Genomic DNA, 25,527 nt, shown 5'->3' on the forward strand with positions numbered 1-25,527 from the left:
CCTGTGTTTCTGTTTCTATCCTTGCCCTTCATTAAAGGGCTCAAGTGTTGGTTCCGTTGCTCACAAAAGTCCCAGGTGCCCTGATAAGTTGCAGCATCATTATCAATAATTTGGAATATAACTGAAGCTGAAGGGTGCAGATAGGATCCCATTACACAAATCCAGGGCGTGTCTAGCTTTGTCCATATAGACTATTGTATCAAAGCCGACTAAACATCTTCCCTTGAATCTGTTAGAAATGCTCCTGTAACAGGAAGTAGGAGAATACTATTTAGTCACCCAAGCCTGCTTCTTCATTCTAATCTTGGCAGAGCATTGGTTTCAATGCCATCTCCTGCACTTTCTCCATAGATCTTGATGGAATTTGTAACTAGAGATCCACTAGTCTGTCTTGGATGGAGTTAACTGCAGCCCTCCTGGGCTAGAGAGTTTGAAAGATTTGTAAGACTCTGAAGAAGCTCCTCCACATCTGTCCTAATGATTAGATTCCCTACAGTGTGGAAACAGGCCCTTCGGCCCAACAGGTCCACACCGACCCTCTGAAGAGTAACCCACCCAGGGTTTTTTCCCTAACTAATGCACCTAATCTATGGGCAATTTAGCATGGCCAATTCACCTGACCTGCATATCTTTGGACTGTGGGAGGATACTGGAACACCCAGAGGAAACCGACGCAGACACAATATGCAAACTCCACACACAGTCGCCTGAGGCTGGAATTGAACCTGAGACCCTGGTGCTGTGAGGCAGCAGTGCTAACCACCGTGCCGCCCCAAATAATGGCTTGACGTTTGTGAAATTGTCTTCTCTAGTTCTAGTTCTAAACCTCTGCGAGGTTTGCGAAGGTTTGTAGCTCTGTTTGAGGTTTAGGGGGTAGGTTTGCTCGCTGAGCTGTAGGTTTGATATCCAGACGTTTCATTACCTGGCTCGGTAACATCAGTGGCGACCTCCAAGTGAAGTGAAGCTGTTGTCTCTTGCTTTCTATTTGTTTGTCCTGGGTGGGGTTCCTGGGGTTTGTAGTGATGTCATTTCCTGTTCATTTTCTGAGGGGTTGATGGATGGTATCTAGATCTGTGTTGTTTATGGTGTTGTGGTTGGGGTGCCAGGCCTCTAGGAATTCTCTGGCATGTCTTTGCTTAGCCTGTCCCAGTATAGATGTGTTTTCCCAGTTGAAATGGTGGTTGTTTTTCATCAGTGTGTAGGGCTACAAGGGAGAGAGGGTCGTGCCTAAACCTCTGCAGTTTAGGAAGAGCTAGTTTATGGATTAACTGAGAATTTGATCGCTTTCTAAGTTTGCCCCTCATTCGTCCAAACTTGAATACAGGTCCATTCTCCTCAATCTCCAATCTGGGAATGGTCCTCCCATCCCAAGAATCAATCTGGTGAGTCTCTACTGCACTCCCCACACTAACAAGTGTATCCTTCCTTAGTGGTGAAGGCCAGGACTGCCCACAATAATCCAAATGTGTTCCTACCAATGTTTGATCCTAATGAGGCAAGATTTTATTTACTCTTATATTGAAAATGATTGTTCTTGTGGCAAAACTTTGTAGTGTAAAAACAATACAGTTTTGCATTACTTTGCAACTTCATTATTTGATATATTTAAAATTCAGTCCAAAATGAGCTGTTTAAAAATAAGTGAATTGAATATTCAAATGTCTTGTAATTGACCCTTGCATTGCTGATGAACAGCAATTTTTCAGTATGGGCCAGTCAGGTTATGATATTTTAGAATGTAGATTGTGAAACAAAGCAATACCAAGGACCTTCATTAGATCCTCTGTTTCATTATTATAACTTGTGCTATTTCCTCTTGCTGTGCTTTCACAATTTTAATTTTTGTGATTATCTAGTTTTTACCTTTTGAAGGATGTTTCTTAGCATCTGTTCTAGACATGTTTTGTGTTTATAGTTTCTGTCCCAAGTTATCAACCATATTTTGGTCTCTGGTTCCAAAAGCTTTGCTCTCAAAATCTATTCAGGCTTATAGCAATAAAATTTCAGTGATAAAGTCACTGAAGTGACCATCTCAATCTTGTATATTCTGTAATAAGCTGGAAAGTTTCCTCGGTCTGAACTCCTAATAACTACTAGAGGGGATGTCTAGTTCAAACATACTGAATATTCCATTTGTTCCACATTGTGGAACCAATTAAGAGCACGCTATTCTGATTTGATGTTATGCAATGAGAATTAGATTTCTCGTCAAGTACTCAAGAACAGGGGTGTGAGTGTACAATGGAGTGTACAAAGTCACCATTTTCTGGCACATCTTCGGTACAAAGGTATCAAGATATAAAATCTTCTTAGAAAATAAAGTTCAAAGTTTAGCATTACAGTCCTTCTTTAAAGGGATTAATTAATGAGTGCATAGTAAAGGATCCTGTTGGGGGGAGTGATCATTGTATGAGAGAATTTCAAATTCAGTTTGAAGGCAAGAAACTGGAATCCCACATTAGTGGGAGTCTGGAGTTAAAGGTAATTACATAAATACGAGGATAGATCTTGCCTTAATGGACTGGGTGAGAAAACTAAAGACTAGGACAGTTGATGAGCAGTGGCACCTGTTTGCTGAGGTATGGAATTGCTGCCAGCTAAAACATATTCCATTCAGCAAAAGAGGGAAACGATCATCCGTGGCTAAGCAAGGATGTTGATATATTGCAAAGACCAAATTAAGAAATGCCATATTTATAAAGCAGGTAGCAGACTGGCCTATTGGGAAATTTCTGAAGATCAAAAGGTTACTAAAGTCATAGAAAAGCAATGGTAAATTACTAAAAAAGTGCAAAATATATCAACAGCAAAGCTTCTGCAAGTATATAAAAGGAAAGAGTAACTGAAGTGAATGTTGGTCGCTTGGGGAATGAGACTGTGGATTTAGTGTGGAACACAGATGGCAGAGTCAGTAAATTAGTTTTACTTCAGTTTTCATGGTGGAGACCAGCACAATCCCCATAGTAACAGGTAACAGTTATAGAAAGGGGAACTTAAACAAGACTCATAGCCGCTAGGAAAAAGTACTGACTATTGGCACAAGTATATTCCAAAATTTCCTGGATGTAGAAAAGGTTCCAGTGGGTTGGAAAAATGTTAATATGATGCCCTTATTGAAAAAGAACAGGGAATAAAGAGTAGGAAATTTCAGACCAGTCAGTTTAATATGCTTAGTTGCAAATTGTTAGAATCTGTTAAGGAAGTGATAACAGGACATTTGGAAAGTCAAAATACGGTCCATCAGCCAGCATGGTTTGTGAATGGTAAATCATGTTTGACTAACTTGCAAGAGTTTTCTGAAGATGTAACGAGTACAATAGCTGTTGGGGATCCTGTAGATGTAGTCTGCAGAAGGCAGCTGTTAAGGTGTCACATATAAGATTAATACAGAACGTAAGAGCATATGGTTTATGGGGAAATGTATTAGCGCAGATAATGGATTGGCTAAAGGACCAAATAGAAATATCAGGATAAATGGGTCTTCTGGTTGGCAAAGTATAACTCATGAAATGCCATAGGGTTTGGTCGTCGGGCCCCACATTTACTATCTTGTTAATGACTTGGATGTGGGGGTAAAACATACTAGTGTCAAATTTGCAGATGACACAAAATAGATGGGAAAGTGAGTTGTGATGAAGAAATAAATTTACAAGTGGATGTGGATAGGTCGGGTGAATGTGCAGGAATGTGGTGGATGGAGTTTACTGTGGAGAAGTAAAGTTATCCACTTTGGGTGGAAGAACAGAAACAACTTATCATCTAGGTCCTAGGGAGTGTTGCTGAACAAAGAGACCTTGGAGTGCAGGTTCATAGCTCCTTGAAAGTGGAGTCGCAAGTAGATAGGATGTGAAGAAGGTGTTTGGTATGCTTTCCTTGGTCAGAGTATTGAGTACAGCAGTTGGGAGGTCATGTTGCGGCTGTACAGGATATTGGTTAGGCCACTGTTGGAATATTGTGCGCAATTCTGGTCTCCTTCCTATTGGGAAGATGTTGTGAAACTTGAAAAGGTTCAGAAAAGATTTAAAGATGTTGCCAGGGTTGGAGGATTTGAGCTACAGGAAGAGGCTGTACAGGCTGGGGCTGTTTTCCCTGGAGCGTCAGAGGCTGAGGGGTGACCTTACAGAGGTTTACAAAATTGAGGGGCATGGATAGGATAAATAGACAAAGTCTTTTCCCTGGGATTGGGGAGTCCAGAACTAGAGGGCATAGGTTTAGGGTGAGAGGGGAAAGATATAAAAAAGACCTAAGGGGCAACATTTTCAGAGTGGTATGTGTACGGAATGAGCTGCCAGAGGAAATGGTGGAGGCTGGTACAATTGCAACATTAAAAAGGCATTTGGATAGGTATATGAATAGGAAGGGTTTGGAGGGATATGGGCCGGGTGCTGGCAGGTGGTAATAGATTGGGTTGGGATATCTGGTCGACATGAACGGATTGGACTGAAGGGTCTGTTTCTGTGCTGTACATCTGACTCTGACCTTTCTCTCCATTTAGATAGAGTGCTTTGGGTATGATTTGGTATCCTCGTGCATGAATCATGGGAAATCCGTATACTGGTACGGCAGATAATGAAGAAGGCAAATTGAAGCTTGACATTTTAGTTGCTAAAAGAATAGGGTACAAAGCAATACAAAGAGTATTGTAATCGTTATTTGAGGGTTGGAAATGTATTAGGGGCAGCTTAGAGGGTTTGCTAGATGGATTCTAGGGATTTGGAGTTTCTCCTGTGTTGACATTGAACTGGTTAGGCGGATACATTCGAGTTTAAAAGAATGTGAGGAGATTGAATTGAAGGTGTGATAGGGGATTAATGAGGATGCAAGATGTTTCCTCACGAAGCAATCTAGATTGAGAGGTTATAGTTTGAGGACAAGGAGTAGCAGATTTAATGCTGAGATGAGAAAAAATGACCTCTGAAAGATTTGTGAATCCGTGGAAATCACTACCCCGTGTGTGGTGGATGTTGGGGCATTGAGTAAATTTAAGAATATGAGCAGATATTTAATTTGGTAATGGATTAAAGGGTTATAGAGAGTCAGCAGGAGTGGCGTTGAGGCCAAGATGAGATCAGCCATGTCATCAATTCATGCAGTCTATATGATAACCACATTCCTCCTTCATCTCAAAAGCCTTTACCATATCCTTGTGGTTGCCTCAGTTTTGTAAAATGTTTAGTGTATCTAAACTCTTAACTCAGCTAAGAACACAACAGCCCCTTGTTAATGACAATTCAATGTATCCCAAGTCCAGAAAAATAGCCAAACTCAAATATGCTAAAAAGTAGAACTACTTTTTTACTCCTTTTTTAGCAAAGATATTTACTCAAAATTTTGGCAGCCTTGCTTATTTGATTCTAGTAGAAGCACAGAACCAGGAGTAGGCAATGCAGTTGCTCAGGCCTATTTTACTATTTGATTATTCATTTGGGATACATTGAATTGTCGTTAGCAAGGGTCTGTTGTGACCTTAGTTGATAGGAATGAGCAAAGAGTTGAGAGAAACTATTAATTTTACAAAACTGAGGCTGCCATAAAAATATGGTGAAGGCTTTTGGGATTATGAAAGAATGTGATTATAGTGTGTATGAATTGACTCCTCAACATCCCAAATCTATAGTGAAGAGAAGAATTAAGACTTGTTGGAGCTTGGCATTCTTTGTCACTGGGAGTAGTTGATGCAGAAAATATTGTATAATTCAACAAAGAATTTGGACAGATTTGAAAGTGACATACAAAGCCAGTGTTAACCCACCATGCTAACAATTCCAGATTTTAAACCCAAGCTTTTAAACTTCCAATTTCAGCAGCAATTAGGAATGTGTAGAAACAAATTAGCAAAAAAAAACTAATTGCTGATCATTTGCTTTGAGAAAGTATTGTAACATGGTCAAATTGTTGCTTCACATATTTGACTATCCAAGCTTTGGAGGTGCTGGTGTTGGACTGGGGTAGGAAGTTAAAAACCGCACAACACCGGGTTATAGTCCAACAGGTTTATTTAGAAGTGCTCGCTTTTGGAACGCTGCTCCTTCATCAGGTGGTTGTGGAGCATAAGATTGTAAGATACAGAATTTATATCAAAAGCTTAGTGTGATGTAACTGAAATTATACATTGAAAAAGACCTGGATTGTTTAAGTGTTTCAACTTTTAGAATGACCATATTGGTTTCAGCTCTTTCATATGTAAATCCCAGAACATTTTAAGAAGTTAATTCTTAAGTGAACTTTAATAATACATGCCATGTCATCAGATAATGCATTGAAGGTGTGAGGTGCCCTGTGTGAGGCTGTGTGCGCCCCAATATTCAGACTGGTTCTATTTTTAAAAAAGGATTTACAGAATCTTGCATGGATTCTCAGTTTTTGAGCAAAATATAATGCAATTCTCAAAGGACAAATTAACCTCAAACTGTGTGGATGTGTGGGGGTGGTGGAATAGGAGTGTCTGAGAGACACTGACTATCCAAGTTTGTAGGGATGAGCTGAGTTGTCATTATTTGGTTGTTTCCCTTAACATAGAAAAGTAGAAAATAGGTGCAGGAGTAGGCCATTTGGTCCTTTGCACCTGTCCGACCATTCAGTATGATCTTGGCTGATCATGTAATCTCACTATCCCATTCCCATTTTCTCTCCATATCCCTTTAGCCACAAACCTATGGCCAGCTCTCTCTGGAATATAACTAACGAACCAGTCCCTACTTTGTTTGATAGAGAATTCCACAGGTTCCCATGTCAGAAGAAGTTCTTCCTCATCTCAGTTCTGAATTTTTTTCACCCATTATTCTTAGCCTGTCTTTAGGTTTTTATTTTTTGTCACCACATACTGATATTTAATCTCATTTAACTTTACCTGTTTGAAAACACTTCTCTCAGCTCGTCTTTCAGTGCTTTTTTTAAACTTAACTGGGACATTTCTATGCACAACTAAGTGCACCTCTAAAGTGGTTAATTGTGTGAAGAAATTTGGAATAGCTTGATTAAACATGGTTTATTTATGTAGTTTCCTACCACATCAAAACGTTGCAGTGTTTCACAGCGATTGAACTCAGTTTGAGGTATAGATAACTGTTGTAATGTAGAAAAACATAACTAATTTGTGCACAGCTAGGGTCCATAAGCAACAAAAGTCAGATATCTGCTCTAGTGATGAATAAATAAGATGATCAGCAAGGCAACATTTGATAAGAGTAGGGATGTTTGTGTATTAATTCAGATTTGGTTATCGAAGTTGCATGAGAGCATTGAGACACAATGTCACAGAATTGTCATGAGTTTACGGAAACGTTTGTAGCTAGGAATGTTTGGAAGCAGAATCATGCTTGTTGGTGAATTCTGTTAGATGATCGAATGGCATTCTTCATGGGCATTGGCTGTGTTCTGTGGGGGTGGAGGGAACCGAGAAGTTCCTTGTCTCATCAGTTTGCTGATTTGTGACCATGTCACTTGAGGTAAGTGTTCTCTGCCGTGTATTAAGATTTGAGCAAAGAAATGATTCATCGGCATTCCTCTTCCTGATGACACAGTTATTCCTGATGACACTGTTATTCCTGATGACACACTGTTATTCCTGATGACACACTGTTATTCCTGATGACACACTGTTATTCCTGATGACACACTGTTATTCCTGATGACACACTGTTATTCCTGATGACACACTGTTATTCCTGATGACACACTGTTATTCCTGATGACACACTGTTATTCCTGATGACACACTGTTATTCCTGATGACACACTGTTATTCCTGATGACACACTGTTATTCCTGATGACACACTGTTATTCCTGATGACACACTGTTATTCCTGATGACACACTGTTATTCCTGATGACACACGTCAATGTCTGTATAAAAATGGTCGTAGTATCTACAAATCGTGGATTCTGTTACTGTATTAACATGCACTTTTACATACTATGGCTTGGAGCTGTGGCTAACCAATTGATATGAATTTGTCACGTGTACTGAGGCACAGTGGAAAGCTTTGCCTTGCGAGCAGTACAGGCAGACCAGGGTTAAGTGGCATAGATAGTAAATAATCGGTAAACAGCGGCAAAAACAAAAACACAGGGACAGGTGAATGTTGAGAGTTTGAGTCCATTCAGTATTCTAACAACAGTAGGGTAGAAACTGTTACAAAACTGACTGGTGCACGTGTTCGGGCTTCTGTACCTTCTCCCCAATGGTAGAGGTTGTAGAAAAGCATTGCCAGGGTGGGATGGATTTTAGAGAATGTTAGCGGCCTTTCCTTGACACCGGGGCCTGCTAGATGGTTTCTGTAGATGGGCAGCTGGCCTTTGTGACTGTCCGGGCCGAGTTCCCCACTCTCTGTAACAGTGTCTGATCTTGAAGGGTACAGTTACCATAGCAGGTAGTGATACATCCAGAAAGAATGCTCTTGGTGGTGTACCTATAAAAGTTGGCAGTGGTATTTGCCGTCATGCCAAATTTCCTGTGCCTGTGGAAGAGGAGATGTTGGGCCTTTGTGACCAGTGTGTCCATATGAGTCCAAGAAAGCTTGTTGTGGATGACCACTCCTAGGAGTTTGACACTCTCCATTCGTTCCACATCTGTCAAGATGGTTGAGGCTCCAACTTCCTTTCCATCATGTGGCTGACCATGAAATTATCTCTCATCAGCTGCTCTTAGCTTTTATTGGAAGGTTTTGCAGATTGGTTATTAACCTGTTTGCTTTATTAACACATTTCTTGGCCGTCAAGCTCTACGGTGGACTTTAACTTGGAGCTTCTTGCTCAGAAGCTGGAGCCCTATCACTCTGTTATCAGATAAAGAACAATACAGCCATCCAAGCCTGCTCCGACACCTTTTGCTCTTTCATGCTTAAACTGCCTCACTTACAGGATCCGTATCCCTCTCTTCCCTTCCTATTCCATGTATTTGTCCAGGTGCTGCGTGTGTCTGCTTCCACCATCTCCTCTGGCAGCACATTCCAGACCCTCTCCACCCTTTGTGTGAAAAATGTGCCTCACACATTTAGCAACCTTGACATGTGCTCTGGAGAAATAGTTTCAGATGCCATCAAAGCAACTGGGGGGATTTAAATTCAATTAATCTTGAATAAAAAGAAAATACTAGTCTCAATATTATAAAAACCATTTGGTTCACTATTGTCATTCTGGGGAGGAAATTAGCCTTGGTCCAGTCGAGCCTGCATATTGCTCTGGATTCACAGAAATGTTGCTGACTCTTAACTACCCCCTGAAATTATCTAGAAAGTCATTCTTGTACCAAACTGCCTCAAAGTTAAAGAATAAAGAAAGGGGAGATCACCTTATTGGGATTGTATTATAGACCCCCCAGTAGTCAGAGGGAAATTGAGAAACAAACATGTAAGGAGATCTCAACTGTCTGTAAGAATAATAGGGTAGTTATGGAGGGGAGTTTAACTTTCCAAACATCGACTGGGACTGCCATAGTGTTAAAGGTTTAGATGGAGAGGAATTTAAGTGTATACAAGACAATTTTCTGATTCAGTCAGTGGGGGGGACACTTTGGGGCCAGCGACCATAATTCTATTCATTTTAAAATAGTGATGGAAAAGGATAGACCAGATCTAAAAGGTGAAGTTCTAAATTGGAGAGAGGCCAATTTTGAAGGTATTAAGCAAGAACTTTCGAAAACTGATTGGAGGCAGATGTTCGCAGATAAAGGGACGGCTGGAAAATGGGGAGCCTTCAGAAGGGAGATAAGAATCCAGAGAAAGTATATTCCTGTCGGGGTGAAAGGGAAGGCTGGTAAGAAAAAGAAGGAAGCAGATGTCAGCTACAGACAGGATAGATCGAGTGAATCCTTACAGTATAAAGAAAGTAGGAGTATATTGAAGAGGGAAATCAGGAGGGAAAAATGGGGACATGAGATAGCTTTGGCAAATAGAATTAAGGAGAATCCAAAGGGTTTTTACAAATCTTAAGAACAAAAGGGTAACTGGGGAGAGAATGGGGCCCCTCAAAGACCAGCAAGGCAGCCTTTGTGTGGAGCCACAGAAAATGGGGGAGATACTAAATGAATATTTTGCATGAGTATTTACTGTGGAAAAGGATATGGAAGATATAGACTGTAGGGAAATAGATGGTGACATCTTGCAAAATGTCCAGATGACAGAGGAGGAAGTGCTGGATGTCTTGAAACGGTTAAAGGTGGATAAATCCCCAGGACCTGATCAGGTGTACCTGAACTCTGGGAAGCAAGAGAAGTGATTGCTGGGCCTCTTGCTGAGATATTTGTATCATCGATAGTCACAGGTGAAGTGCCGGAAGACTGGAGGTTGGCTAACATGGTGCCACTGTTTAAGGGTGATAAGGACAAGCCAGGGTACTATAGACCAGTGAGCCTGACCTCGGTGGTGGGCAAGTTGTTGGAGGGAATCCTGAGGGACACGATATACATGTATTTGGAAAGGCAAGGACTGATTTGGCTTCGTGCATGGGAAATCATGTCTCACAAACTTGATTGAGCTTTTTGAAGAAGTAACAAAGAAGATTGAGGGCAGAGCAGTAGATGGGATCTATATGGACTTCAGTAAGGCGTTCGACAAGGTTCCCCATGGGAGACTGATTAGCAAGGTTAGATCTCATGGAATACAGGGAGAACTAGCCATTTGGATACAGAACTGGCTCAAAGGTGGAAGACAGAGTGGTGGTGGAGGGTCGTTTTTCAGACTGGAGGCCTGTGACCAGTGGAGTACCACAAGGATCGGTGGTGGGCCCTCTACTTTTGTCATTTACATAAATGATTTGGATGTGAGCATAAGAGGTACAGTTAGTAAGTTTGCAGATGACACCAAAATTGGAGGTGTAGTGGACAGCGAAGAGGGTTACCTCAGATTACAACAGGATCTGGACCAGATGGGCCAATGGGCTGAGAAGTGGCAGATGGAGTTGAATTCAGATCAATGTGAGGTGCTGCATTTTGGGAAAGCAAATCTTAGCAGGACTTATACACTGGTAAGGTCTTCGGGAGTGTTGCTGAACAAAGAGACCTTGGAGTGCAGGTTCATAGCTCCTTGAAAGTGGAGTCACAGGTAGATAGGATAGTGAAGAAGGTGTTTGGTATGCTTTCCTTTATTAGTCAGAGTATTGAGTACAGGAGTCGGGAGGTCATGTTGCGGCTGTACAGGACATTGGTCAGGCCTCTGTTGGAATATTGCGTGCAGTTCTGGTCTCCTTCCTATCGCAAAGATGTTGTGAAACTTGAAAGGGTTCAGAAAAGATTTACAAGGATGTTGCCAGGGTTGGAGGATCTGAGCTACAGGGAGAGGCTGAACAGGCTGGGGCTATTTTCCCTGGAGTGTCAGAGGCTGAGGGGTGACCTTCTAGAGATTTACAAAATTATGAGGGGCATGGATAGGATAAATAGGCAAAGTATTTTCCCTGAGGTCGGGGAGTCCAGAGCTAGAGGGCATAGGTTTAGGGTGAGAGGGGAAAGATGTAAGAGGCCTAAGGGGCAACTTTTTCTCACAAAGCATGGTACGTGTATGGAATGAGCTGCCAGAGGATGTGGTGGAGGCTGGTACAATTGCAACATTTAAGAGGCATTTGGATGGGTATATGATTAGGAAGGGTTTGGAGGGATATGGGCCGGGTGCTGGCAGGTGGGACTAGATTGGATTCGGATATCTGGTCAGCATGGACGGGTTGGACCGAACGGTCTGTTTCCATGCTGTACATCTCTGACTCTATGACTAATAAAACCAAATTAACTACTTGGTCCAGGAAACTGCAAAGGCACCCCTAGCCCTGCAAAGTGGTCCATTAAATTTCTTGCCAGTTTTTCATGCAACAGCTTGGCATAGTCATGCTCATCAAATCATTCTCAGTTGAATGTGCCCTTGTGGAGATGAAGTCCCATTTTTGCACTGAAGATGCTCTCCATTGTGTTAATTACTACCATGACACACAGGTTAGATTCAGAACATGTGTAACAGCTCATCAGTGAGATATTGTGGACACGTGCAATAGAACTGCATTCAGCCATAATCTGTAATGGCATGCTCCATATTCCTCCCTCATCCATTACTGTCAGAGTAGGGGACTGACCCTCCTTCAGTCAGGAGGGTGGGAGAGAATGGTAGGTGCAACACCAAATAAATTTTAGAATGGTGATATTTTATATACCTACTATGAGTTGGTTACCTGCTGAAGCTACAACACCGTTTTTACATGTTAAAATGCCGAAGCGCTGTCCTATAGACTGCCAGGAGATCTTGCAACCAAGACTCAGTGGAAGTAGAATCCTTTATTGGATGGAATCATACCTAGCACAAAGATAGTGAAGGTTTCTCACAGCTGATCATCTCAGCCACAGCACATTTTGTAGAAGTTTGGAGCTAACCATCTTCAGCTGCTTTCAGTGACCTCCTTGAAGTTGGGATATTCAGTGATGGTTGTAGTGCCATTCAGTTCCATTCACAACTTTACAAATACTGATGCAGTCATTGTCTGTAATTAGCAAGAACTGGACAAGTGTTCAAACTTGGGCTAATGAACAATGTTTGCACTTTGTGCTGCATGGGTACCAGACGTTAACTGCCTCCAACAAGGCAATCTGACCATCTCCTCTTGATGTTCACTGGCATTATCATCGTTGTGTCCCATCCTCCTCCTCATCTTGGTTACTGTTGAGCAGAAACCTAGCTGGGCAGGCAGCATGTTACACTGACCAGAGCAGGTCAGAGACTGAGAATTCTCCGGTGAGTACCTCAGCCAGACTCTGCAAATCCCATTTGCAAGGTGCAAATCAGGAGTGTGATGGAGCATTCCGACTTGCTTTGAGTATAGCTTCAACGATGCTCAAACTTTAGACCGTCCAAAAAATGCACCAGCTTAAACATTTTCACCAGTGATGTGTACGATCTGTAAGATACAGCAGCAAGGCTTCCTCTAAACCCTTGATGACAAACCAGAAGATCAAGACACCAGATGCATGTGCTGTTAGAACTGTCCTTTCACTCACTGGGTCAAATCCTGCAATTCCCTTCCTAACGGTACTGAGTGTAATTTCGCCACATGGCTGTAGTGGCTGAAGCAGCTCATTGCTGCATCCTCGAGCAATTGGGGATGGGCAGTAAATGCTGGCTTAGGGTCATGTAGCATACTGACAGTGTCTGCATCCTGTAAGGGTTTGGATTCAAGTCTCACCTGGTCCAGTGTGTCATCAAACTGTACAAACTGGTTGAGTGTAAAAAAAAAATAAAACTAAGAACTGCAGATAGGTTAGGATATCTGGTCAGCATGGGCAAGTTGGACCGAAGTGTCTGTTTCCGGACTATACATCTCTGACTATGCTGGAAATCTGAAACAAAAGCAGAAATTGCTGGAGAAATGCAGCTCTGGCAGCATCTGTAAAGAGAGCAGAGTTGAAGAATGTGGTGCTGGAAAAGCACAGCCGGTTGGGTAGCATTGAAGCAGCAGGAGAGTCGATGTTTTGGGCATAAGCCCTTCATCAGGAATGAGGTTTGTAGCCCATGGGTTATGGGCCAAATGCTGGCAAATGAGACTAGATTAGGTTAGGATAATTGGTTGACATGGACAAGTTAGGCCAAAGGGTCTGTTTCCGTGCTGTACATCTGACTCTTTTCAGCTCAGACAGTATATTAAAGGTGTGAGGTTAGAGTCTCTGTATCCCAAACTTGAATCAGACTGGTTCTATTTCCAAAGATTCATTTAAGATGCATCTGGACAGATGCATGGGTAGGTGGGGAGCACAGGGGTACAGATGTTTTGGAATTGGGCGACAGGTTTAGACAGTAGATTTGGACCAGCACAGACTTGGAGGGCTGAAGGGCCTGTTCCTGGGCTGTATTTGTTCTTTGTTCTTCTTTGTTCACTCTAGGTTTGCTCAATATATCATTTGGGTTACATTTAATCTTTTTGCTATAAATTCTGTCTTATGGTCCTGCTCCACAGCTGCCTGATGAAGGAGCGTCGCTCCGAAAGCTAGTGCTTCCAAATAAACCTGTTGGACTAGAACCTGGTGTTGTGATTTTTTAACTTTTTCCACCCCAGTCCAACACCGGCACCTCAAATCATTTTTAAATGTTCTATCTATCACTTTCTCTGCCAGTTCATTCCACGTACAAATTACCCTCTGCAGAAAGAAAGTTGCCCATAAGGTCCCTTAGAACTTTCTCCTCTCGCCTCCACTTTTGAACTGCCCTACTCAAGTGAATAGCAAAAAATCTTTTCCCTAATCTATACCCCTTGTGATTTTTTTTTTAAAACCTCTACAAGATCATCCCCTCAGCCTCTGCTCCAGGGAAAAATACCCCAGTCTATTCAGCCTCTCCTGTAACGCAAATCCTCCAGCAACATCCTGATAAATCTTTTCTGCACCCTCTTCAATTTTAATTATATCCATCCTCTAGTAGGGTGACCAGAACTATACACAGTATTCAAAAAGTGGCTTCACCAACGTCCTGGACAACCGCAACATGCCATCCAAGTCCTTTACTCAGTCTGAGTAATGGAGCAAGTGGGGACTGCAGATGCTGGAGATCAGAGCTGAAAATGTGTTGCTGGAAAAGCGCAGCAGGTCAGGCAGCATCCAAGGAACAGGAGAGTCGACGTTTCGGGCATGAGCCCTTCTTCAGGAATAAGGAGTGTGTGCCAAGCAGGCTAAGATAAAAGATAGGGAGGAGGGATTTGGGGGAGGGGTGTTGGAAATGTGATAGGTGGAAGGAGGTTAAGGTGAGGGTGATAGGCCCCTCCTCCTACCTTTTTATCTTAGCCTGCTTGGCACACTCTCAGTCTGAGTAATGGAGGCAAGCACGCAAAATGCCTTAACCAGCCTGTGTCTCTAATGCAACTTTCAAAGAATTATTTATCTCCTTGTCAATAAATCAATCAAGGCTAATGTGCAGGTGCAGCAAGGTATTAGGAAGACTTTGTTAGGGTGTGTTTTCAGAGTTTAAGTACAGGGATAGTAAAGTTTCTGCTTCAACTGTATAGGAGCTTGGGTAGATGGTACTGGAGTACTGTTTGCAATTTTAGTCTCTTGATCTCATCAAATATTTCAATGGAGGGAATGCAGCAGAAGTTCCCCAGACTTGTCCCTAGGATGGTGGGACTGAGAGGGGAGAGATCGGGCAAACATGGCCCACATTCTGTAGAGTCTCAGAATGAAAGATGACTACTTTTGTGATAGGGCAGTTGCAGGGAAAGTAATTCCCCAGTTGAGTGATCTAGAACCTGGAGGCACAATTTAAAGCTTAGGCGAATGCAACTTGTGTTCTAGCTGAGGAGAAATCATTTTTATTCGGGGTGTTGTGAACCATTGGAATTCTCAACTGCAGAGTGATGTTCAAGTTCAGTCTTTGAGTATAATTAAGGTAGATATTGACAGATTTCTGGTTACCAGTGACCTCCTGGTTTTTATGGGGTGAATAGGAAAACTGTATTGGTTCTAGATCACCCGTATCATATTGAAAGGCAGGCCGTATGGGTTTACTGGCATATTCTTATTCCCATTTATTTCGTAATCTATATGCCAAGTACTTTGCAACCAACAAAATACCCTGGACGTTTAATGAGCCTTAATTTAGGGGATGAAGCTGCCTCTATACATAGTGAGCTCTCAACTAATGTGACCCAATTAAATCATAACGTTCATTCCAGTAAATGTGAGCCAGAACACAAGATAATCCCTATGCTATTATGGTCGTGCTTGCTCACTTGAGAGAATAACACAAGTTTGATTATTTTAGATTTAAATATGAAAAGTTGACCATCAGGTGTCAAAAATGTCTGCTAGTAATTAGTGAAACTAAATTGAAGCAGTTGTGGAGCTACTGGGAAATGATCAAAGGATTGCATGTATTCATAACAGTTTTAATGCCATAAATTTGATCCTTTAATCCAAATTTGGCTGAACATGTGTATATTATACCCAACTCTAGTAACCCCTGTTTTGCCTCTGGCAGTGAGCAGTTTTTTAAACATGTCAGGCATATGCCTAATTGAAATGTATAATAATGTAAGAGCTCATGTCACAGGTTCTGTCATACACACTGGTAGTTAAGTGGTTGTGTACATAAACTTATCAAAACGGAGTCTGGGGACTTTCAGCATCATGTTTAAATTGCCATGTGAATAAGTGACTTGCAGACCCCTAGGTGGAACTCAATCTGTGTAGAAGAATATGGAACTTGAAACTGTAATTTCCAATTAGTGTAATTTGTAAAGTCATTGGGGTAAAGTATATATTATTCAAAACATAGGTTCTCTTTACAGCGAAGCATTAGTTGAAATATGGAAGTATTAAGTTTAGCACTGGCTGGAAGCCAAATTCACTTATTCAGAGCCCAAACACATTTGAAAGCATATCATTCCCCAGGGTACCCTACAAACTAGATTTGAGGTAAATTCTTGAGATTTTTAAATATACACTTTTGATTATTCACATAGCCTTTACTAATATCCCTAGGTTCCAACAGTAATGGCTGAACTCTATAATGCACTAACAAATAAACACAGTTTTATTGCTGCAGGCAAAGGCAAGCATAAAATTGCATAAGTTCTGTTCATTAGAAAATGCAATTATTTTGGTGGGCCCTTTTTTATTGCTTTAGGAAGTTGTCTTTAATATGAACACAGTAATATCCGGTGCCATTGCCGCAGGTAGAATAAGGGGTTTACCAATCAAGGTTCAAACACCTATCCGTTTTATAATTCAGACCATTTATCCTATCCCCACCTTAGCCTGTACTGGGCCACCTGCTCTGAGTGCTGCCAACTTATCCTGAGTTTCTTCCTGGATGTACATCTGAAATCATTATTGAACAGGACAACTTTGCCTGATGGCATATTCTGGCATCTTCTCTTGCTAACTGACTAAGATGATTCGAATAAAACTTTAAATTTTTTTTAGCCCCTCCCATAAATTGATCTCTGTTCTTTTACAACAGGATTTGTCTTCCCTTCAACTCCAAATGCACTTGTTCCACTGCAGTTCTTCATCTCTATATTTTAACTCTTTATCTCCTCTCATCCAGTTTCCTCAATGGAGGAGCAGAACTGTATGATGTATCTTGCTTTTGCTGTTTCTCTTAATCTGCAAATTATCCTTATTTTTATTTCTCCTATTGAAAAATGGTCTGTCGTCTTTCCTTCCCTTCCTGTTCTCCTTCCTTAGAAAACCGGATTTAGAGGTTTGTTTACATCGTGAAACTTGTTTATATTCACCATCAGCGATATGCACACTCCTGCTGTAATTCCAATTGCTGTGTAACGTGACCCCACACTCTGCCATCCCCATTTTTTTTCTCCTTGACCTGCTGCAAACCTAAACGAGTATGTTCATTTATCTCTGCCTTGCTTGCTGTCCGTACCTGATTCATCTGTCTCTTCTCTAAACTGCATTTTTATGGGGATTTTTCAAGAATTGTACTTCCACGGTTTCCCAGTATCTTACAACAGGGGTATCCTTTACTGTTTTTTATAATGGTTATAGATCAGGACCATCAATTTAGCTGTCTTTTGCTACTCCTCACCATCCCTTTGTTTCACCAGTTCTCTCTCTGCCTAACTTGACTAGTTTGTGTCTCCTGTCATTTTCACAGTTGATCTCCCATGAAGTTTACCTCCTAGACTCTGGTTCATACTAATTTTAGAATTCTCATTCTAATGTTTAAAGTTAAAAATCACACAACAGCAGGTTATAGTCCAACAGGTTTAATTGGAAGCACTAGCTTTCGGAGTGCCGCTCGTTCAGGCTTCATCAACCACCTGATGAAGGAACAGCGCTCCAAAAGCTAGTGTTTCCAATTAAACCTGTTGGACTATAATCTGGTGTTATGATTTTTAACTTTGTACACCCCAGTCCAACACCGGCATCTCCAAATCATTCTCATGTTTGTTTTTGAACTTTCTTTTGTAGCCTAGCTTATCCTTTGAATGAATTTCCGATTCTTTCACTAGCCTGTGTTCCCATTTCTGACCCTGCCCTTTCCAGCTACCCATTTATACATTAAAACTCCATTAGTGCTAGTTCAGAGTTAGGCTAAGGACTTGGGCCTATCACAGCTGACTATGTTTGAAACGCAATTGTTCTGATGTGTTTATATTATTCCACACTCTAAAGTGTAATTACAAATGGGTATGTACCTTCTGTTCATGTGATGCTGAGATTTATTTAACCCTAACCACAAGGAGAAATGCCTTGTCAGGTTTTTTAGTCCTTATACTTTGGTTACATTAATCAGATTGAAAGGTTGGATAGTCACGCTTCTGTAGATTCTGCTGTAATATGGTACTTGAGCATACAATTCTTAAATTTTAAGGCCTAATTTGAGATTGTTGGGATCTCTAACCCCAGCTATCCTTGTGTATTGCTGAAACAACATTTATGCCGCTCGCTTGGGCTAAAATAGGAGCATTTTTTTTGTCCTGGAATCATGCCCACTAGAGCTGGATTATTCCAATTAATTTTGATATGGTCATTTATAGTATGGGGAAGCTGGATTCAAATTCTGCTCCCAAAGGTGAAATGATAGTGTAACAGTTTACTGCCCACTCTTTCCCAGTATATAGTTTCTCAGTGCTTTGAGTACGTATGAAGTTCTTAATGGAAATAAGAATTGTTGAAATAATTTTTTAACACTCGTACTTTAACTTGTTTTTTAATTACAGGCATTTATTAACACAGCGAGGGAGATCTATGAGAAAATACAGGAAGGAGTCTTTGACATAAATAATGAGGTAAAAATGATTTTGCTTAATTTTGTCATCTATTTCGAACTGACGTCACTCCACATTTTTTATGTGTATGATTCTCAAATCTGTAGATGACCTGATGTCCGTCAAAAGATTTTTTTAAAATGTCTATTAGTGAGAAAACTATTTCAATATCTTGCAACTTCATTGTAGAAATCTCCAAATGTTTCCTTCAAGTCAAAATTGATTCTTTCTCAAAAGGTATTACTGACATTAAGGGGAATTCACCATCATCGGTTGGGGTGGGAGGGGGGAACCAAGGAATATAAAGCAACCAATGACGACGTTTTGTGAATTAACAGGAAGAAATAGTAACTGTGTGCAGTAGCCTATGTTTGGACTTGGTTGGTTTTGAATGTCCATAACTAGAGTCAGAGATGTACAGCATGGAAACAGACTCTTCGGTGCAACCTGTCCATGTCGACCAGATATCCCAACCCAAGCTAGTCCCACCTGTCAGCACCCGGCCCGTATCCTTCAAACCCTTCCTATTCTTGAAAATAAACCCAGATGGAATGATTCTGCTCTCTTTCTTTATATAAATAACTACCTTGGCTTCATTGGCATATCATTGGTTAATTCTTGTGAAATTATTACAACCAGCATGAATTGATTGATCAAAATCCTGTAAAGATAGCTTATGTGTGTTTTTTTTTGTTGCTTGGTGCTCTTTCTTTTGAAAGAGAAAGGGAAAGTGTAAGTATTTACACAGATGCATTTGGTTTTCACTACGTTTTCTGCTTGTAGACACTACTCAGTAGACACCTTTCTCCAATTAGCTGCAATAATGCATTATCTGCATCAGCAAGTTTCATTTTTAAGAAGTCTTGGTATCATTAGAATTCATAGAATCCCTAGATTCAGCCCAACAAGTCTACACTAGCCCTCCAAAGAACATTCTATTCAGGCTGTCACCCCACCCTATCCCTGCATTTCCCATGGCCAATCCACCTAACCTGCGTGTCTTTGGTCTGAGGGAGGAAAACAGAGCACCCAGAGGAAACCTGAACAGACACTGGGAGAATGTGCAAACTCTACACACTGTCCCCTGTGGCTAGAATTGAACCTGGGTCCTTGGTGCTGTGAGGCAGCGGTGCTGACCACTGAGCCACTGTACTTTGCATTTAAAGTTTTGCTGCTCTTGGTTCTAGGAGAAACCTTTCTATACCTCCTGTCACCTTATCTCCAACATGGTATCTACAGGGCCAGTAATAAAAAAGAATTTCCTTTGGTCCATCTCTTTATACCATTATGCCGTTCATTTTTTTACATAGAACATAGAAAAATACAGCGCAATACAGGCCCTTTGGCCCTTGATGTTGCGCCGATCCAAGCCCACCTAACCTACACTAGCCCACTATCCTCCATATGCCTATCCAATGCCTGTTTAAATGCCCATAAAGAGGGAGAGTCCACCACTGTCACTGGCAGGGCATTCCATGAACTCTCAACTTGCTGAGTGAAGAATCTATCCCTAACATCAGTCCTATACCTACCACCCCTTAATTTAAAGCTATGCCTCCTCGTAATAGCTAACTCCATACGTGGAAAAATAAACACCAGTTCAAGTCAAATGATCTGTTATGATTGGATGGCCCAACTGGATATGATTAAAAGCTGAGCTGAACACATTTGCATCTCTTGGGTATGTAAGTTGGAAGTTGCTGGTACCTCCTCATAAATGCTCTCTAATCAACCTATGAAGCGATGTTATTACACAAGTCTGGAGCACCAGGGCTTGCACTCAGGTCTCCTAATTCAGCTGTTGGGGCATTGCTGTTGCACCACAAGAACTTTTGAGTTCTTCCTTTATTCTCTGATTTAGTAAGTTCTCATGTTCAAATTACTTTTGTAGTTAAATTTGATGGATTATCTCCTATGAGTCCATTTGGATCAGAGGTTTAAAAAGTTTCCAGACTCCTCCTGTCTTAGGGGTATGCCCAAGTGTGATTCAATTTTGACACCAATGTATGTGAATATTTGTCAGCTATCCCAAACATTCTAAAAAAGAGGGCATCAGTTGGGCACTATCCAGTTGAAGTTTTAATTTTACACTAGAAATGTGTCCTGCTTCAAGTAATCTCCTGATCCAGCACTAGAGGGTGATCTGACCAAACAGAAACAAAAGGCTAAAGCTGGAGCCATATCAAAATGGTTGGTTCAAGTTAGCTTTAGTGTCAGGTGAATAAGGTGTTTTGTATATTGAAGATTAAGTGTTTTGCCATGAAGAACAGGCTACTGTTCCTAAAGCAGCAGCATTGTACAAATTTATTGATTTAACAATGCTATAAATTTGAGTTGGTGACATAAAGCCATGGTCTGGTTTCTTTGACAGTTAAGTTGTCAATTAGATCCAGATGTATAATCTGGTCGAACCATTTCAGTAGTTTCTGCACTGAGTAGGCACGATCTGACCCATGAAGGGGTGTGTTGACCCAAGTAGTATTTCAGTGTAAATGGGAACATGGATGTTAATTGGACAGTAATAATGCAATTTAAACAATGTTGCCTTGCTCTTGAAGAGCATGCTAAAAGATGGGAAATGTCAGTGCATCATTAATAGGATTATATTCCTCTTTCCTGAAGGCCATCTTGTCACCTGCATGAGATAACTTTTTGTGTGGGCAAAGTAGCCAGACAGTAGTTGTGGGTGCCATGATCCTCCTCTGAGCAAACTACAGCCATTAGCTTTGAATTATCTTAGGCTCGAGTCTGGTTAGGGTCAGGCACATAGATGGTGGGATTATCTCTGGATTACTTTTCCCCCCTTTTTGACTATATTGGATTTGAAGGGAAGATGTGAATTTTACATATTCTGCAATATTATGGGCGGTATGGTGGCACAGCAGTTAGCACTGCTGCCTCACAGTGCCTGAGACCCGGGTTCAATTCCCGCCTCAGGCGACTGTGTGGAGTTTGCACGTTCTCCCCGTGTCTGCGTGGGTTTTCTCCGGGTGCTCCGGTTTTCTCCCACAGTCCAAAGATGTGCAGGTCAGGTGAATTGGCCATGCTAAATTGCCCGTAGTGTTAGGTTGGAGGTATGGGTAGGTTGAGTTTTGGTGGGTCGGTGTGGACTTGTTGGACCGAAGGGCCTGTTTCCACACTGTAATGTAATGTAATCTAATCTAATCTAAGAATCAATCTGGTAACACAGGCTAATGTGTGCAGGATGCAACACAATTTGATTCTTGCTAGTTTGGTATTCCATCTTTCTTAGGTGATACTGGCTAATTAAATTCTGTCATCTATGACCAATTCTGCCTTCCATTTGAAATAGATGTATTATCTGACTTAGAATCCCGACAGTGTGGAGCCAGGTCCTTCAGCCCAAAAAGTCCACACTGACCCTCCGAAGAGTAACCCACCATGATCCATTTCCCCCACCCAATATTTACCCCTGACTAATGAACCTAACCTACACGTCCCTAAACACTATGGGCAATTTAGCATGTCCAACTCCCCTAACTTGCACATCTTTGGATTGTGGGAGGAAACCCACACAGACGCTGGGAGAGTGTGCAAACACCACACAGTTGCCCGAGATTGGAATCGAACCTGGAACCCTGGTGCTGTGTGGCAGCAGTGCTAACCACTGAGGCACCGTGCTGCCCCAACAGAACAGAATGACCTAATCGGTCATTCCAAATAACTCTGACAAATCATTATAGGTAATTTTTGATGAAAATTTCATTTCTTCAAATAATAAAAAGCAATGCTTTTTTCCTTGCCTTAATTCTGTCATATTTTATAAACTCGATTCAAATACGCTTTTTGAAGAATTGTTAAGTATATTTCCTATATACAGCAGTAGTTGTAAAAGATTGCAGTCATTGCCAAGAACTAAATACACATGATCATTACTAATGTTTATGGGTGATGCTCTTTCAGTTCTTAGTGGAAGTTGTAATTAAATCTGTTATACTTGAAGTGGCATTTAACTGTTTTGAACAAATTTTGTCCATTGCTGTTTTTAAATCTGAACATTATTTAAGTTTCAAGTTAGGGATTCCATAGTGATATCTGCATCAATCCTTCAGTAGCCATAAAGCTGCTTTTACACTTGGTTAGTTCTAGGTACAGGAATGCCGTGTCCCTTATTGTAAAGCAGAAGCTGAATTTATAGTTTGTGTGGAATGTGACTGCAAGAGGGATGGATCTCTAGAATTCATGTAAAATAGGTTCCATGCCTATGGGGAGATTATATCACAAAGTTGTTCTACCTATTATGACCTTGTTGGCTGTTTCTATTCAATAAGTAGAATGATCCTTTGATTTTAGTAATAGTTTGTTGTAATTCTTGAAGACATTTCTGTATTTGCCCTTTCTGTTGGAACAAAATCAAGGTAACATTGTGACAGCTTCAGTTGGAAAGCTTATTCTATTGACTTGATTAAAACAGTTCAAATCGAATTTCCAAACGTTTCTCACTGTGACCTCATTTTAAGGTTTGAAAATTGTCGCATCCCTTCAGTGAGAATTGAGAGCGCAGAGCCCTGTTTGCAGGGATACAGCTGTCATAACTCTGTCCAAGTTTCATGGTGGTCAGAGCTTGTGCCCCCCGACCCTGACCAACAAAACTGAGTGAAAAGCACATTTTTTGCAGAATTGCATTTTTGGGATTTACTATATAAAATTAATTCTAAAATAATAGCAGATTACAAAGGAAGTGCATTATTTTGGATCCTAACAAAGGATGTTTATTTTGTCAACAGCATCTTATTATAATATTGCAATGTCAGTGACATTCTGTACAACTTTAAAGAAAACATGTTTTGAGATATTTTGTAAGTTGCCATCTTTGCTTGCTGATGCTTCAGGATTTGTTGTCGGTAGCCATTAGCCCTCATTATTTGTTACCTGGCAGAGTGCCAAGACTCTGCTTCAGATGGGTGAAACTAGTGAGCCATAGGGCATGTATTCAATAAGGAGTTATAGTGAACTTAAACCACATCATCTGGTGTAAATACAAAACTGCTGCCAGAAACCCCAAGGCTAATGTAAAAATGGACGGACTGCCAAGCATTAGAAAAACCTGAGATTTATCATAGTGTGCTTTTCTTCGAAGCAAACTTTATAGTGTTAACCATGACTTCTACAAAAAAAAAGTAGGTTTAAGGTGTAACCACTTAAACTGGTAAGTGTTGAGATAAGTCTGTTTGATGAATGAAAGTCCTCTGTGCAACGCGTGTGGGTTCTTGGCAGACTGCCATGTCTTTGGGGAGTGTTGAGATTATTGATGACATAGAACACTCGTACTCTTGGCATGTACAGTTGATTCAAACTGGCAAAAGAATTGGTGCCTGGAGAATCAGCATTTTTATATTCTGCTCACTTACACAATAGGGAATTATTTATGTGGAGCACCTGTTCAGCATGAGTTATATAATGACTATTGTAGGTTATTTTTCATTTTTCAAAAGCTGTCTGGTCATTTATTAGGGATATAAAACTGCTCATGCAATTGTGATTGAGAGTTATATTTTGTGGATAACAGAAGCTGGATTATTTATTTTCAGATGACCATTGAGGCTGAATTTTACATTTTGAATATGCAAATTGGCTTAATTTCATGCTTTTTTTGCTGTATCCATGTACATAATTAATATATGTATATTTCTGAAATGACTAATTTTCTAATGGTCTCGCCAAAAAAAAAAATCATGACAATGTAAAATTCTGCTGTAGGCATATTCTACACTTGAACCTGAACACTTTGTCATTTGGCAACTTGACCAGGAAACAGCAAAGAAGGACTTGAACTAATTCACCTTATTAGCAGGAGATACCAAATGGCAACTTACAACTTCAGATCTCATGGTCCGCCAGTATTGTGTCTTCAGTTTTTCCTCTCCGCTTAGAGTTATAAAGACAAGTCACATTTGCAGCCTTTGAAATCTGAGAGTTTGCTCCACTCTGGATAGTATAGTTTGAAGTCATCTTGAAGGTTGAAGCTATTAAGAGCAAAATCATGCAGCCTTTAAGAAGCAAAACTGGAAATGGGGTAGTTTACAAAATTGGAAATGGGCTTTGCAAGATATTTATGTTGAGCAAGAGCTTCTAGCATTTGCCCAAATGCATCATACAGCAACAGTTAGATGGTAATGTGATGGTGTATTTGGCAGAAGGGTTGGTTATAGACCAGTAATATTTCTGTGGAGCTTTGGACCCTACCAGGAGTAGTATTTGTATATTAATTACAATTTGATTAAGTGGCTTTTCTTCATTTGTGGAACATGAGCATAACTGGCTGGGCCAACTTTTATTGTCCATTTCCTCGTTGCCCTTAAGGTGGTAGTGAACTGCCTCCTTGAATCACAACAGTCAATGTGCTATAGGTAGATCCACAATGCCTTTAAGGAAGGAACTGCAGGATATTGACCCAGCGACAAGTGAAGGGACGGTGATGTATTTCCAAGTCTGGATGGTGAGTGGCTTTGAGGGGAACTTAGAGGTGGTGGCATTCCCATGTATTTGCTGCCCTTGTCCTTCTGGATGGAAGTGGTCATAGGTTTGGAAGGTGCTGTCTGAGGATCTTTGAATTTCCACAGTGCATCTTGCACATAGTAGGACACCAGTGCTGGGAATTGTTAGTGGAGGGAGTGAAAGGGATGTGGTACTAATCAAGTGGGCACCTTTGCTCTGGCTGGTGTCAAGCTGCTGAGTGTTGAAGCTGCATGTGTCCAGGCCAGTGGGGCGTATTCCATCACTGTCCTGACTTGTGCCTTGTAGATGGTGGGCAGGTGTAGGGAGTCGGGAGTTGGGTTACTAATTGCAGCATTCCCAGCCTCTGACCTGT

General features: G+C 41.0%; 1 protein-coding gene across 1 annotated transcript in view; it reads left to right on the forward strand.

Moving 5' to 3' along the window:
- rab2a (RAB2A, member RAS oncogene family) overlaps positions 1 to 25,527 on the forward strand; it is an 86,626-nt gene that overhangs the window by 56,022 nt on the left and 5,077 nt on the right. Inside the window, exon 7 of the mRNA XM_060822641.1 lies at positions 18,648 to 18,716. Within this exon, the coding sequence (XP_060678624.1) occupies positions 18,648 to 18,716 (69 nt within the window). The remainder of the gene's footprint in view (positions 1 to 18,647; positions 18,717 to 25,527) is intronic.

This window comes from Hemiscyllium ocellatum, chromosome 4 (assembly GCF_020745735.1).
Source record: "Hemiscyllium ocellatum isolate sHemOce1 chromosome 4, sHemOce1.pat.X.cur, whole genome shotgun sequence".
Lineage (NCBI taxonomy): Eukaryota > Metazoa > Chordata > Chondrichthyes > Orectolobiformes > Hemiscylliidae > Hemiscyllium > Hemiscyllium ocellatum.